At 30.1% G+C, this 15,453-nt stretch overlaps 1 protein-coding gene across 2 annotated transcripts; it reads left to right on the top strand.

The window, feature by feature from the left end:
- The first annotated feature begins 3,132 nt into the window (after nucleotides 1-3,132).
- On the top strand, nucleotides 3,133-12,815 carry LOC110706702 (MADS-box protein JOINTLESS-like). 2 transcript variants are annotated; one of them, XM_021884659.1, is made up of 9 exons: nucleotides 3,133-3,259; nucleotides 3,805-4,009; nucleotides 10,171-10,249; nucleotides 10,556-10,617; nucleotides 10,741-10,840; nucleotides 11,340-11,381; nucleotides 11,543-11,584; nucleotides 11,681-11,838; nucleotides 12,309-12,815. In XM_021884659.1, exons 2-9 carry the CDS (start codon nucleotides 3,828-3,830, stop codon nucleotides 12,322-12,324), a joined length of 681 nt encoding a protein of 226 aa, XP_021740351.1. In that variant the 5' UTR covers nucleotides 3,133-3,259; nucleotides 3,805-3,827; the 3' UTR covers nucleotides 12,325-12,815. The 2 variants fall into 2 exon arrangements, with proteins under 2 accessions (XP_021740351.1, XP_021740352.1); XM_021884660.1 differs by lacking the exon at nucleotides 12,309-12,815 and having other exon boundaries at nucleotides 11,681-11,842.
- The last annotated feature ends 2,638 nt before the right edge of the window (nucleotides 12,816-15,453 follow it).

The raw sequence follows: 15,453 nt of genomic DNA on the forward strand, positions 1-15,453 counted from the left end.
CCTCCTCCACTTATTTCATTTTTTTGGATAATAAAGAATACACCGTTCGTTTTTAAATACTTGTTCCATTTCTCTTAGATATGCATATCGATGCTAATATTTGATCACTAATATCATTAATTATTAATAAGTATAAATTCTAACAATTGAAAACTAATAGTCTATTCATTGAGATGATTCCAACAAGTACCCACAAGACTATATTTTTTCTTATGTATAAATCACAAACATTAGTCAAAGTAGAACAAATGAATAGTGCAAAAAATAGAAATGGAACAAGTATTTAAAAACGAAAAGAGTAGTAGTGAATAGACTCATAAGATCAGATAAGTTAAGATAAGTACCATTCCTTAGCTTCAATTTGACACAAACCTAAGCTAAATTTCTCACTTTATTTTGGTCACCAATTCTATAGTGCGAGTCTCTAAATAGTCTTTCTCAATCAACTTAAAATGGTTAGTTCGTGCAATCGGGTATCTCTTGGAATATAATCAATCAAAGTAAATCTATGGTCTCATAAATTTGAGGCTTAGCTTAGGGTAGAATACTTGAAAGTGAAAAAGGTTTGGAGCCCTCCTCATTATTCCTTCCCTATTTAGAGAAGCACTTCTCTTCATCACTTCCATGCATTCCCACGTATTAAACGTGTTGTTAAAGAGCTTATGATGTCCTTGAGAATCATACGTAATATTTAATTTCCAACCACTCACCCATGTACGAAAGTTTTTTTTTTTTTTTGGAGAAGGGCTTTATTGGCCCGAAATTTCTCACAAATCCTTCCGGTCAATTTTGTTAATTTTTTTTCTCATATCAATATACTTTTAAACAAACTATATTTGACCCACTTCTGTTTTCTATAATTTTATAATACGGGCCTGTTTTCATAGGCTGAACTGAACTGAAATGAAAATAAACATATGAGAACAGACCTACCTCAAAACCCCCAATTAGGAATGTCGTGTAACCTCTGTACGGTGCTGCTACTGCCTCTCGGACATGTTACCCACCCCGCCTTCCCTCTTCGAGACCCAAAGTCTTCGATTCCGAACATTACATTGACAATCAAAGACCGCGTGACAACCCACTGATCATCGGCACTTTGGGAGTAGGAGGAAAAGCATACGAAGTATGTATTAGTAGGAATTAGGGTTTGTTCTCATACATTTATTTTCAGTTCAACTCCTAATTTCCTTCTCTTATAAAATATTAATTTCAGTTTATTTCCGTTCAGCTCAGCTCAGTTCAGTTCAGCTCAGCTCCTAATTTCCTTCTCTTATAAAATATTAATTTCAGTTTATTTCCGTTCAGCTGAGTTCAATTCAACTGAGTTCAGTCAATGAGAACAGACACTTAATGTTTTTTTTATTTTTTACTTTAACACATTTGTACTTAGTTAACAAAAAAAGTATTAACACAGTACAATAGGTGTTGATATGCTTGCGTGTTCGTATCATTTAAAATATATTTCATGAGTCGAGCTCAACACTGACCTCTACTTAGCACGACTTGAGAAGTTAGTGAAAAAGGCGAGTGTCATGAACTAGTTAGGCAACCCAAAGCTTAATCTTGATTCTTGACTAGACCAGAGGCTCGAACACATCACACATGTAATCTATTATGCTTTTCATGAGTAACATTACACCGTACTATAAGAGTATAAGCCTATAAGTACTTATTTAAAAGAGTGAAAAAATGGTCACCAGAATTTAGCCATAATAATACAAGTATAACAGCCCTTCTTTAAGTCCTCATATAGACTCATCATAGTACTTAAAACACACAGTACAAGGATTCAAGGACCACAATTAATATAGCTTTACAACTTTCATCCCTCTCTTTTTAAGTATAAACCTACTTTGCATTTGGCTTTTAGTCTCTTATTAGTTATTATACAACAAATTCTCGTATAGCCACACCGTGCAAGGACCACAATTAATTGATACTTTCTTCGTTTGTTTCAAAATAAATGCATCATTTTATTTGACATACTTGTTAAACACCCAAATTTACATTTTTTTTAAAGAACCCAAATTTAAATATTGATATCTCTAATTATCTACTAGTAACAAATTATGAAAAATTAATTTGTGTTGAAAATATTCAATAAGATGAACCTAAATTATAAAACATAAGTATGTTAATATCTCTATTGTCTACTATTACTACGTAAGGATAAAGTAATATTTATAATCAAAGTCATTGAGCCGTGCAAAAAGTCAAATGATACATGTAATTTATTATTTATATCAATCTATCTAAAAGATTATGGATGAGGAGATTTGAACACTCAATTCAACCTCTTAGAAAAAAACATCATTGTTTAACTATTTAGGTTAATTGTCAATTATACTATACAAATTAAATTAATATTATATACTTTAAAAGTATTAAAAACACATATGGAGTACAAATTATTAAATGTCTTTAATAATTAGCAGTTGCTCAACTACAAAAGTGGTAATTTGAAGAAATACCCGGACTATCTAGTTATTGTTTTTATGGAGTAATTAATTATTACCCATTTCAATTCAACTCATTCTATTAAGGCTGGAATATGTTTTATTCACTTTATTTTCACTTATTTCAAGTGTAATAACTTCATACTCCGATTAAGTTCAGTTGAGGTAAAATAAATTATGATAAGGGCTACCAAGTTCTAATAATAATAGTGTATGATAAAACAAGTGGAAAATCAGGTAAATAAAACGCTCCTAAGGACTTGTTCTCTTCACCTGAAACTAGTAGGTCTGGTCTGAATTTTTTAAGGTCTGATCTGGTCTGAATTTTTTCAGGTCTGATCTGGTCTGAATTTTTTCAGGTCTGATCTGGTCTAGTTTGATCTGATTTAACAATTTGACTAAACTTTGACCGCATTAATACTAATCTATAAAGAAAAATATTATCAAAATGGATTAGATTCGTCTCATTATGAACATTTTAAATATGTAATTTTTGTAAAAAAATTTAATACGCAATTAACGATATTTAACGATAATCAAAAGTTCTGATCTGATCTGATATCTTTCTGATCTAATCTGAATTTATTAAGAAGTAAGTAATAAGTATTTGAAATAAGTTGAAGTGAATACATCTTAGGTAGGTCCACACGCAAGTCCGATTCCCTTGCTAATTGGCTGCCTTTTCTTGTCTAGTACTCGTACTCCCTAATTACATTTTTTTTATATATGAAGATATTGACAAGTTTCTCCACGAAACTGTATACCTGCCCAGAATAGTTAGCATTGCTTCATTGACTCAGGTATGAAAAGTCTGCCCTCTCTCTCTTTCTTTCTCTCTCCTCTGCAAAAAAAATATTCATATTCATTCATGGAAGAAAAAAGAAACCAAATCTCAAGAAAAATACTTACTGTTTATAGATATATTTATTTTATTTATGTTCTCTGTCTTGCTAATAAACATGTTAATCTACTATTATTGGTTGTTCCATTTTTTTTACTTCTGGGTTTTTCTGATCTAGGGTTTCCTTTTTTTCTTTACTAATTTTAGTAATATTACTTTATATAGTTTTTGTACTAACCCTTCTTATATTTTCTCTCTTTTCATCACTCTTTTTTATTCTTTTAAAATCTTGATTAGATTTAATTTAATTTAATTTATTGCATTGGTATTTGTAGATCTAGAATATTGTATAATTTCATGTCTTAAATAAAATACTCCATAACATAATATAATGTTCAATATTTTGTTACCCATATATTTATAGAAAGAGTATAATCTACATTATTATTTGGATTAGTTTTATAATTTACTGATAATTGAGCTTGAGAGGGGTAAAAATGGCAGGAAGATCATCATTGTCGTCATCGATGGCGAGGGAGAAGATAAAGATAAAGAAGATAGACAATATAACAGCAAGACAAGTTACCTTCTCTAAGAGAAGAAGAGGGATCTTTAAAAAAGCTGAGGAACTTTCAGTTCTTTGCGATGCCGATATTGCCCTCATCATCTTCTCTGCTACTGGCAAATTGTTTGATTTCTCCAACTCCAGGTAAATCTAGATTACTAGCTTAGCAATCCAATTATTTTTGGAAAGGTTTATGTTATTTTTTCATATACCACCTCTGTCTCGTAATGTTCTTCTAATCGTGTTTTGACTTTATTTTTGACTAAGACAATAATGGTAGCCTTCCATGTAGAAATTTTCTTTAAAAATGAACAATCTTTCATAATTAGTATGAAAAAGCTTTTTGAAAAGAAAGAATGAGGTGATAATTTTGTTTTTTAAAAAAATTAGGTAATAGTGAAGTTTAGTTTATTATCTGATCTGTAAAATAATTAAAGTTATTTGCAAGTGAAAGATTATTCTTGATTTTCTGATGAGTTGAATTATTCTTTTTATGGTCCTTTTTTTTTTTTTTTTGTTTAAATGATTCTTGCTGATAAAATATGAGCATGTTAATGGAAATAAATTTATGGGGATGAAGGAAAAGAGTAGATAGATGATAGTGAGATTACTGTTGACAAGTACAAAACTCACAACTCCCTAGAATTATGTATGATGGTATCAAACGCTCCCCCAAAATAATTATAATCAACAGTAACATAAAATAATTATTCACTAACAGTGGATTATAAAATGTTATACAGAATATACACTAGATCAATGTAAATCTTATGAGTAGCAAATTAGTAATGTGACAATTAAATCGGGATGATTTAACTTCATATATGGTTTTTTTCATCAATATAATTCATGTTCTTAGAAGTGTCATTTGAATAAATTACAAATATAAATACTTGTATCTAGGGAAATAGCTCATGTCTACCTTATTTGTTTGTAATAATTTGATTGGAAGAACTCAAATGACTTAGTTAGTATGCGACTAGGCGGTAATAAATGATGGTTGTGATGATGAATTTTTAGGTAACTATTGATTGAATATAATGATCATTAAGGTATTTAGTAAAGATCCATGACCATAATAGAGAGAAAATTTGTAGAAAAAAGTGGGGAATTGAAATCATCATAAAAATATAGAGAAGGCAACATAATTATCCTTCCTTCACTCTAGAAGAAAGTTGAATTACTAGAAAATAATTTCAATGTCATACATTTACAATTTTATCATCATACAAAATATATAGTGATCTAAAGTCATATTATTATCCATATCTATGAATTTTAGTGAGGCATAAGTATATGTAAATGTGATGTACTATATGAAAGTATAACAACTTTAAAATCATAAGCATGATTAATAAAACCAAACATTGTAAAAGTATCATATTATTCACGAATAGCACTTCATCTTATACGTTATCTTTAAGTTCTATGCGATCCGTGGAGCATTTTGGTCCTTAATTGAGTAACAACATTATTGGCCACATGCACTTCCCAATCTATTTAAAAATCTTTGTCTTAATTTATTTATTCTAGTTATACTATACTTAAAATGTATACTCCTATTGTGTATTTGTGTCTTATTTTGGTCCAAATGGTTTGCTAATAATTAAGCTTGTGCCAGTTGAAAAAGAAATTGTTAATTATTGCGTTGATAACTTTTTCAGAATGTAGTATTGGTATTTTAACCGACTAGTAGTAATTTCTTTATTTATAGTAATACATGTAGTATTATTCAGTTTAATCATATGGAGTAAGGGTCTGTTCTCATTCGTTGAAATTCAATTCAGTTCAATTCAGTTCAGTTCAACTCGTAATTTCCTTCTCTTATAAAATATTTGTTTCAGTTCAGCTCAGCTGAGTTTAGCCAATAAGAACATGCCCTAAGTCTGTATAGGATAAAAGGGAATACTCCATACGTAATATATTTCTTTAAATGAATGGAAGCAATTAAATAAAAATATTTGATTTAGGTGCTGAAAATTTTATTATACAATTAGTGACTATTTTTTTCATTTGATGATTAAATGAGCTATCAGAATGCATTTAACTTTCAAAAGAAGGAAGAAAAAAAACATTCAAAGGGTGTATATATCAACCTATGAATTTTTGCCTCAATTGACCAAAAGGCTATTACACTATTTGTCAAATAGGGCAATTAGTAAAATGGGACTAAGAGTTTGTTCTCATACATTGAAATTCAATTCAGTTCAGCTCAGCTCCTAATTTCTTTCTCTCATAAAATATTCAGTTCAATCAATGAGAACATATCCTAAGTTTGCTACGTGAATTTATACTTCATGTATGTATTATTACAAATTTACAATAGAATTATAAATTTTATTTTATCATATAATTATTTTGTAAAGCAATTTTCTATTTAGTTGTACACAAACTTTTAAAAATATCGGGTGTACAATAATTATTGTACATCCAACACTACAAAAAAAATCAATATAGCATCAACTAAAATTTGTTTCTATTCAGTAAAAATCCGTTGCCAACTCTATTTAGCAACGGGTTGGAAACAAAAATTTGTTGTTGCTAAAAGGCTTGTTGCCATGGGATTTTGGAAACCAGTTGCAAAGCAATTTTGTTGCAATATTGCATCAATTTAAATATAGTTTCCATGATTGTTGCTGTATTTGGTGCATTCGTTGCCAACTTTGGCAACAGATTACCATTGGTTGTTGCTAAAATTAGCAATAAATTATTAATGTTAGTTCTTAAAATAGCAGCAAATTATTAATGTTGGTTCCTAAAAATAGCAACAAATTATTAAAGTTGGTTCATAAAAATAGCTACAAATCATTAATATTGGTTGTTATCAACACTACGAGACAAAAACCCAATCCCTATTATCAATTCAGTTTAACCCAATCTCGACCTTTACCAATCTGAAATCTCACTCATGTTAGGTCAACTCGCCTCGACTTTGCATGTAAGGCTCTCTGAATCCCCAGTCTCAAGAATCGCATTTGGTAGGAGTCGAACTTGCGACCTCGACCTCAAAGTCAGATGGTGAATCTCTTACCAACTATACCAAGTACTATTTGTTTACTTCTATGTATATAATTTCTAATAAGTGAACAAAATATTAGAGACGAAATTGAAAATTTGTCTCCAAATTAGGGACAAAATAAAAAATTTGTCTCTAAATTAGAGACGAAATTGAAATCCGTCTCTATTTGATGTTATTTTAGCAACAAATAATTTTATACATTACAGCAAAAAGTGGCTTACATATAAATTAACAACAATAAGTAACACAACTCGTTTCCAATGGCAACAAACAAAATAATGCGTTATCAATTAGCAACAATAATTTAAAAGACTTGTTTCTAATGGAAACAATTCAAAAATTCATTGTATTTGTTTGTTTCTAAATCAATACAAATAAAATATTTGTTGTCATAGTTTGTTACTATTTGGCAACAAGAGAAAAATATGATGTCGTCTAGTAACAACTTGTAAGACAATTTGTTTTAAAAAGCAACAATAAAAAATATGTAACCATTGTTTATTAAAAACTAAAGCATAAAATGTCGCTTTTAATTAGACAATGAAAAAATTTAGATTCGTTGCTATTTAACAACATTTTAAAAATCTGTTGCCAAACTTAGTTGCTAAAAAGCTTAGCTTTTATTTTTGTAGTGCAATATAAAGTTAGCCTAAAGTAATCAAAAGTTACCCTTGAAATGAATAAAAATTACCCCAATATGTATATAAGTAACCTAATATAAATAAAAATTATCTACACTTTATTAGTAAAATTACATTTTAAATGACTAAAAACCAATTATTAGTGATTGAATGTAATTAAATTATCTTTATAAAACTTTTCTTGTTGTCTATTTGTATAAAATTTTTATTATGTTTAAAGTTACCAAAAAAAAGGCAAAAAGTTACCTTGAAATTAGCTAAAATTACCCTTATACTATTTTTTTTTTTTTTTTTTTGTTTTTTTTTTTTTTTGTGAATAGCTTACCCTTATACTGCTTGATGTACACTAATATTAGTGTAAACAGAGTGTATACAAAAGTTTAGTTTAGTTGTATAGCTCAATTATACTTTTGGCAAGAAAAAACTTATTTATTACGGAGTACAACATAACCTAAACCTCTCATGTTTTCTCAAGGCAAGTGATTATAAATGGTACTCCCTCTGTTTCAATTTGTTAGTCCCATAAAATTTTGGGCGTTTAAAAAAAATCTATCCATATTGAATATATTCCACTTTTAACTTAGTTTTTATTTCCTATTTTATACATATTAAATTCTAATTGATTAAATTAATTGATTGTAAATTGATGACAAGACTCTAAGTAAAGAAATTATTTCCTTGAATTATGCAATTTTGTTTGACAGTTTCCTAAAAAATCAAATAAAAATTAAATAAGGCAAAACTAATTATTTATTGTTTTTGACTTTAATGTTAGATTCCAAATATTTTTTTTTCCTTATTTTATGTGATTGATTTCATATGAAATTATTATATTGAAACGGAGGGAGTACTTGTTATGAAGTTAAATATCAAATCAATATGAGTTTGTAAAAAAATACAATCAATGTATATATTCTCATCCTAATAATGTTTATTCGCTAATTATTTGTTTTTTTATCTGGAAAACTCTTTTTGTTTGGCCTTATGTCACAACAGGGTTCGTTTAGTATCATTAAAGTATTATGTTTTTTTGTTTTCAAAATCATATAATATATGTCATATAATGAATCAAAATTTGGCCAACTTTATTAAAATCATGATAATTTTGAAAATTGATTTTTTTTTCCTTTTTTTATTTTTGTGGCCGTTTTTTTTAAAAAAAAAAAAATTAAAAAACTGAAAACAAAAAATAATGCCATTAATGGACTATGGGAAAATGTGTGAACAAATACTTTAGGAGCATAAATATTTACACACTAATCTAATAAATATTAATGAAAGCCAATAAGTAATCTTTTTAGATAGTATGTTCGAATACTATTCATAAAAAATATCTCAAAATTTATAAAGGTCCATTCATTACCAAATTAGAGGGTGGTAATGTGGTATTATATATTTAGAAGAAAAAACAAGTTTGGGAATGATATTGCATCGCTTATAGACATTAGGATTGATGTAACTTTGCAATGGAGACCATATAATAAAAAGTCTAGACCATAATTAACATTGCCATTTTGGCCCACGGTCCCCCATCCTGTTGCTTGCACATTAGGACTTTTACGAGGTGTAGCATATATTAGCATAATTGTAATTACAATCCTCAATAATACTCGGCTAATTATATCCTATACTTGGATGTTAGATCTGTTTTTTCCATTGTTAATGTATATGACAACTTGACAAGCTTTTTATTATTGTTTGTTTGTTTGTTAGTTATGTCCTTTCCCGTTGTTATGATCACCGTATTGCCAATTGGTTACATAGCCGGCTAGCAATGCTAACCGGATTCTTAGAAAGTGCAAGTCTTCTCTGATATGGCCATATGGGTATACGTCTATAGTCTATACGACTTTGTATATGAACCAATCTTTACATCATTTCTGTATAGGAACGAAGTCACTTTTGATATATACATCTATAGTGATCTAGGTATGAACCCTACACTTGATTAACACAAAACGAAAGGTGAAGACATAGAAAGGGATGGACCTACACTCACTTCAAAGATTTACAGCTAATTGTTGCATGCTTGCTTGCTTGCTTGTCATTGGACTTTTGTAGAGAAATTTAAAGATGATGATTGATGCAAATATATATAGCTATACATGGACATTATACAAGATCAAAACTTTACAATTAACGTTGATTGATAGGAAATTTAAACATATGTTTGCTTTGATTTTGTGAATGTGGTGGCTTGCATTTTTCAACATTGTAAAGTTACTGTTTTTAGTAGGATGAAAAACTCGTCATTTCATTTAGAGCTTGATAGCTACTTTTTTTGACATACATATTCAATTCTAGACTAAGAGTATAATTTACCTTATAATTTAGCTTATATAATCACATTAATATACTATGGAATAGTGGTGTACACAATAAAGTCGTAATTCAAAAACAGTTTTTTATTTTTTATTTTTTATTATTATGTATTATTTACTTATCTTGTAACTCACACTATTTAGCCATTATAACAAGGATTAGTAACGATATAAGGTATGATCCAATGAGGAATTGACCTAAGTGTTATATTGACTTGTTTTATAACGACAATATTGTTGTTTTGTCTAATATGATCTTGTAATATGAGATTTGTTGCATAATTATTAAATTAAAGTTAATAACCTTGATCGATCTTTATGAAGAATGAAGGATATCTTGGCACGATACAGTGCACATGCGAATTATGAGAAGAAGGAAGAAGAACCATTCCTTGAATTGCAGGTATCTTCGTTCACACATACTATTCATGTGTTTGTACGTAGTTGAAAATTTTGACTTTCTTTGACCATAAATTTATTTGGAAATTCAATTTTAAATCCATACTTCGTATAAACTAAAGATATTAATGGTTAAAGATGGACACTGCATGAGCGTAAATTGTCATGTATATGGAACATATAAGTTCAAGCCATTTGTTTACTCGAGTTCATACAAGTTCATGCATCTATTTACAATGTTACATACAGTTGTATATAAACAAGAACAATATGTTGAGTAATTCGATTATCTTATGGTTCTTTATGGCAGCTAGAGAACAGCAATCTTGCTAAACTCAACAGTGAGGTTGCAGATAAAAACCAGGAACTAAGGTAGTACGTACATACTATGTTTAAGCAAGGTTTATTAGTTGTAATTATATATAACTGCTCGTAGATCTCTACGAGATCTGGTTATCTAAGTAAGTGACGATAATTCTCTTTCGATTCGTGTAGAAAGTTGCGAGGAGAGGATCTTCAAGGTGTGGATTTGGAGGAATTACTACAGCTTGAAAGGATCCTTGAGGGTAGTTTATCCCGGGTTCTTGAAACTAAGGTTTGGATTAATTTAATGAAAGCTTTGTTAATTAGTAATTTGTGGGAATGATTATACTACCGCACCTTCCATTCTAAAATAATTGTCACTCACTCACTCGTACATTGTTCTAGTCGTTTTAAATTTAACATTTTGACCTAATTTAACTATAAAAAAAAAAAAAAAAAAGTATAGTACGTAGTTGGCTATTATTGGACCATTTGCATGTATTCTATATGAGTATTGAGTACTACATACTAAATATATATATACTTCCTCTATTTCATAAAAATTGTAATATTTTGGCCAAAAAACTCCCACATTTTTAATTAAAGTGTTAATGTGTTTGAAATGGAGGAAGTATGTTTTTTGTAAATTAAATATTGGGATAAACGAAGAGATTTGCTGAGCGGAGCTGAACTGAACATGCCCTAATGTTATTGCTCGATTTAGTGTTTATATTTACATTTGTGTAATTGTATGATCAAATTTCTTTTTAATAATTTTGGCATATATACAGGGAAAACGTATAAAGCATGAGATCGAGACTCTCCAAAAACAGGTAAGAAAATTTATTTCCTAATTCTTCAATGATTAATCAACAAATTAAAGAGATGATATGAGTATATATTTCCTTAACAGTATAGATAGAGGTACATGCAATTTTAATGAGACAAATTTGCAGTTGTTAATGCAAGTTTATTAACTAAATTGCAAGTGCAGGGTGATTTATTAATGGAAGAAAATCAAAAGCTGAAACAAAAAGTAAGTCACCCTTTAATTTGACATTTTTATGACTTGTAAATTTGTAATATATAGTAGCTTATTTTTGTAGTTGGCATGGATCATTCTTGGTTGCAGATGATTGAATTATCACAAGAAAGAAAGCCTGCTCTTCTTCTGGATCAGTCTGATACGTCGACCATCCACGAAGAAGGTCAGTACTCGTCGGAGTCCATCACGAATGGCGGTCCTCCTCTCACCGAAGATGATAGCTCGGACACTTCTCTTAAACTAGGGTGAGTTATGGGCGTGCTTGGATGGTATTATTTGCTTATGTGTATCATTAGCTTATTTGTCTGGAATTAACTGTCACGTTATCACAATCTCACATAAATAATCTCACATAAATGACATGCCTAAGGGTCTATTCACATTTACTAAATTGAGCTAAGCTGAACTGAATTGAACTAATTGGAGTTAAACTTAACTAAACTTAAATTAATATTTTATAAGAGGAGGAAATTAGCAGCTGAATTAAACTGATTGGAGCTAAACTAAACTGAAATTATGCTGAAGTGTACAAGCCCTAAATAGATGATAAAAGTTCATTTAATTTAAATATTATTACTCGGTACTGTATTATCTTTTAGTAAATGTGACGATTATAATTGGACATACATACTAAACTAGAGATCTTTTTCAATCTGCACGACGAACTAATCATTGTTAATAGAAAACTATGCTTAATAGTGATTTTCTCTTGCAGGCTATGCCTATTTTGAAGAGCTGCTGGAGAACCTAAGTGAAAGGTCAAAGTTTGCACTAATATTATTAGACCCAAATAAGCAGTGTTTGGCTTGGTGTATTTTATAGCCAGTTTCTGCAATTTGCATGCCTATGTTAATGTGTGGAGATAGTAGATTAAGTGTACTTAATTGTACTGTGTAATTAAGGTAATATTTTATGACTATTAGAAATTCTGAAACCAGTTGATTTCATCCATTTTGAACCTTAGTATGAATGATCATGCATTATTATTCCAAAGAATTTGGGCCTTATTACGTTGGGTGTCTGATCTTATAGAAAATACTGTACACTAAGTCAATGTATTAGGTTCTCTCCAAAAATAAAAATGTATTAGGTCGGTTTTCTAGATTTATAAGAGGTGTATATTTGTGATCCTTGAAGTTCTGGATTTTTGTGTTATTGTAAATTTGTAACCTTTATAAACATATATAAGGACGTGTTCTTGTGGTTCAATTTATCAGTTCAATTTACTCTTTTTCAATTACATTTAGTTTATTTATATTATGAGATTCATTCGATCCAAAAAGGGATTTAGATTATGATTATCTAACAATACAGAGTTATGGACTATTTTGCTCAATGTATTGAATTATTACTTTAATGAAACTTGTATTTCTATATGGTGTAGCATGATATGCCTCAATGGCCTTACCCATCTTCTCAACCTAAAAGGGTGTTTTTTTTTTGTTTTTTTTTTAATGTACATATGTATATTGTGTATGAAGTGTTTGTTTGTGCTCTCACTCATCATGTTCTATAATTTATGATTTCTAACCAATGCAAGTGCAATTTTTATTTATCATAAACCCTTGTAAAAATATGTTTGTAAACTCCTCAAAATTTCTTTAGAAACAGTGTCTAGAAAAGACTTTTGAAATACAAAAACTATTTTTCAGGAATGCACCCATAGCATATACAACCTTGTACGTTATAGCTACCCTTTTAACTCTTTGTTTTTCCTATAATTGGCTTAGCTTATAGCCCCCTACATTTAATTTATGCGTGTAATTACTACGCAATATGTATAAATAATCAAGAATTAATGGTTGAAATCTAATAATATATTAGGGCATTTCTAAGTTTGAGGTATTTGATTTGGATAACGAATTAGGAAGGAAGAAAGGAAATAGCTACAGGGAAAGGAGGGTAAGGGATGAAGTATCTTTCATTTAGATAACGAATTAGGAAGAAAGGGAATTGGAGAAGAGACAATTGAGCCGGGGAATTCAATGGTAAGAAATCGATCTATTCAACAATAGAGAGATTTGGCTAACATAATCATGGGGTCGGATTCTTACAAGATTGTGACCTAATTTATCAAGGAGTAAAAAAATAAGAAAACTTGTTGACCATAAAAGGGGTCGATATCTAGATGAATCGGAATAGAGTATCCAATAAATGAGGCAACATAATTTGTAGCCCGATTTCCTTCCCAAAAATATGTTGAGACTTGAAAGCCCGAAAAGATTCCATAATAGTCTCAATATCCGCCAACAGGACGTGAAGTTTCCAAGTACAACTAAAGTGAGATGTCCTTGCAAAATATTAATGACAAATAGATTATCCCCTTTAATGAGAAAATGGTCTTTGGCCAAAAGATCGAAGACCATTATGGAGGGCAATAGCCTCAGCAAGAAAAACTGGCAAAAACCCTAGTTGTAAGAACGACTAGCAATATGATTCCTTAAATGATCCTTGCACTACTCTAGCTAAGGCTGAATTCTGTGTAGTAGAACCATCAAAATTAAGTCTACAAAGCTAATCGGACGGAAAGGGAGTGGGGGACTAAGTAACAGTGGTGGAAGTTGGATGAAGAGTTTGTGAGTAGAACAAATCATTAGGTTGGTGAAAAGAGTCTAAAAAAGAATGAGCGTATACCATTCCTTAAAAGGAGAGAATGCATGAATATAGACAAGACGACGAGTTCTTACAAATAATTGCATTATGACATTTCCAAATACTCCAAAGAAAGATAACAACCTTAAGGAGATCAAAGATGGGAAGAGTGAACTTTGATTTTACGAAAGAAATCTAGTAGTTGAGGGGGGGGGGGGTATGACCCCAATCCAATGATGCATCGAAGGAGAAGTCTAGAGCGCAAAAGCGAAATGTCAATGAAAGAATAGACTCAAGGTGAGCATTACAAAAGCACAAAAGGAAGGAATTTCAATATTCCTAGAGGTTAGAGTGTGTCTAATAGAAAGACTATTATAGAAGAGTTGCCATAAAAAAAATCTTAATATTGGGCAGGATATCTAAATTCCATAACTAGTGAAACTCCCATTTAGGGGAAGACGTAGTTAGATTGTGAGTCAACCCTAATGTAGCATATTTAACATAAATCGACCATGTTTAGAGAGACCCCAACAAGTTTCATCAGGTATAGGGTAAAAAGGACACAACGAAGAAGAAGAACATCCCAAGAATTATCATCTCGAATTAACATATCCATAGTAATATCAATATTCGAGATTAGTTCAAGATCCAAATTTAACATAACATTAAGGTCGTTTGCAGCACACCAAATATCAACCCAATAGAGGATAGAAGAGGCATTACCAACCTTTCAACGACGACCTCTAATCAGGAGAGGACGAAACTGAAGGATATTTTCCAAATCCAAGAATCGTCGAATGAGGGAGATACATATACATTTTCAAAACTACGCACAAGTTATAGGGCGTGTTTGGCAAAAACTTTAGAGTGGTTTGAATCAATAGAAAATTTGAGCGTCTGGTATGATAATGGTAGCTGTTGAAACATAAAAGCAGTTGTTGACAGTTTGTTAAAAATTTATAGTATAAATATCTATTTTCACAGGTTCACAATTTACAGTTTGTTGATAGTTAACAGTTACTTAATCCGTTTACTGCTACAATCACAACTATATTTTGCCGACCATGTCTATGTCTATTGTTGAAGGTGTTGGTGTTTAAAAACAGAGGAAGTACTCGATAACACTTTAATTAATTAAGCTACTCATACTCCGTAAACCAAATAGGCAAATTAATGCTTCCTTTAGAAGGGTAGGTGAGATAGAATTTAACTTAATTAATTTAAATTTATTTTGCAATATTTTCACTTCACTCCACCTATAAATACCC

This window comes from Chenopodium quinoa, unplaced genomic scaffold, assembly GCF_001683475.1.
Source record: "Chenopodium quinoa cultivar QQ74 unplaced genomic scaffold, ASM168347v1, whole genome shotgun sequence".
Taxonomy (NCBI): domain Eukaryota; kingdom Viridiplantae; phylum Streptophyta; class Magnoliopsida; order Caryophyllales; family Amaranthaceae; genus Chenopodium; species Chenopodium quinoa.

Coding starts and splice junctions, on each gene's coding strand:
- LOC110706702 (XM_021884659.1), top strand. CDS start 3,828: ATGGCGAGGGAGAAGATAAAGATAAAGAAGATAGACAATATAACAGCA. Junction 4,010..10,170: donor TTTGATTTCTCCAACTCCAG/GTAAATCTAGAT, acceptor ATCTTTATGAAG/AATGAAGGATATCTTGGCAC. Junction 11,585..11,680: donor ATCAAAAGCTGAAACAAAAA/GTAAGTCACCCT, acceptor TCTTGGTTGCAG/ATGATTGAATTATCACAAGA.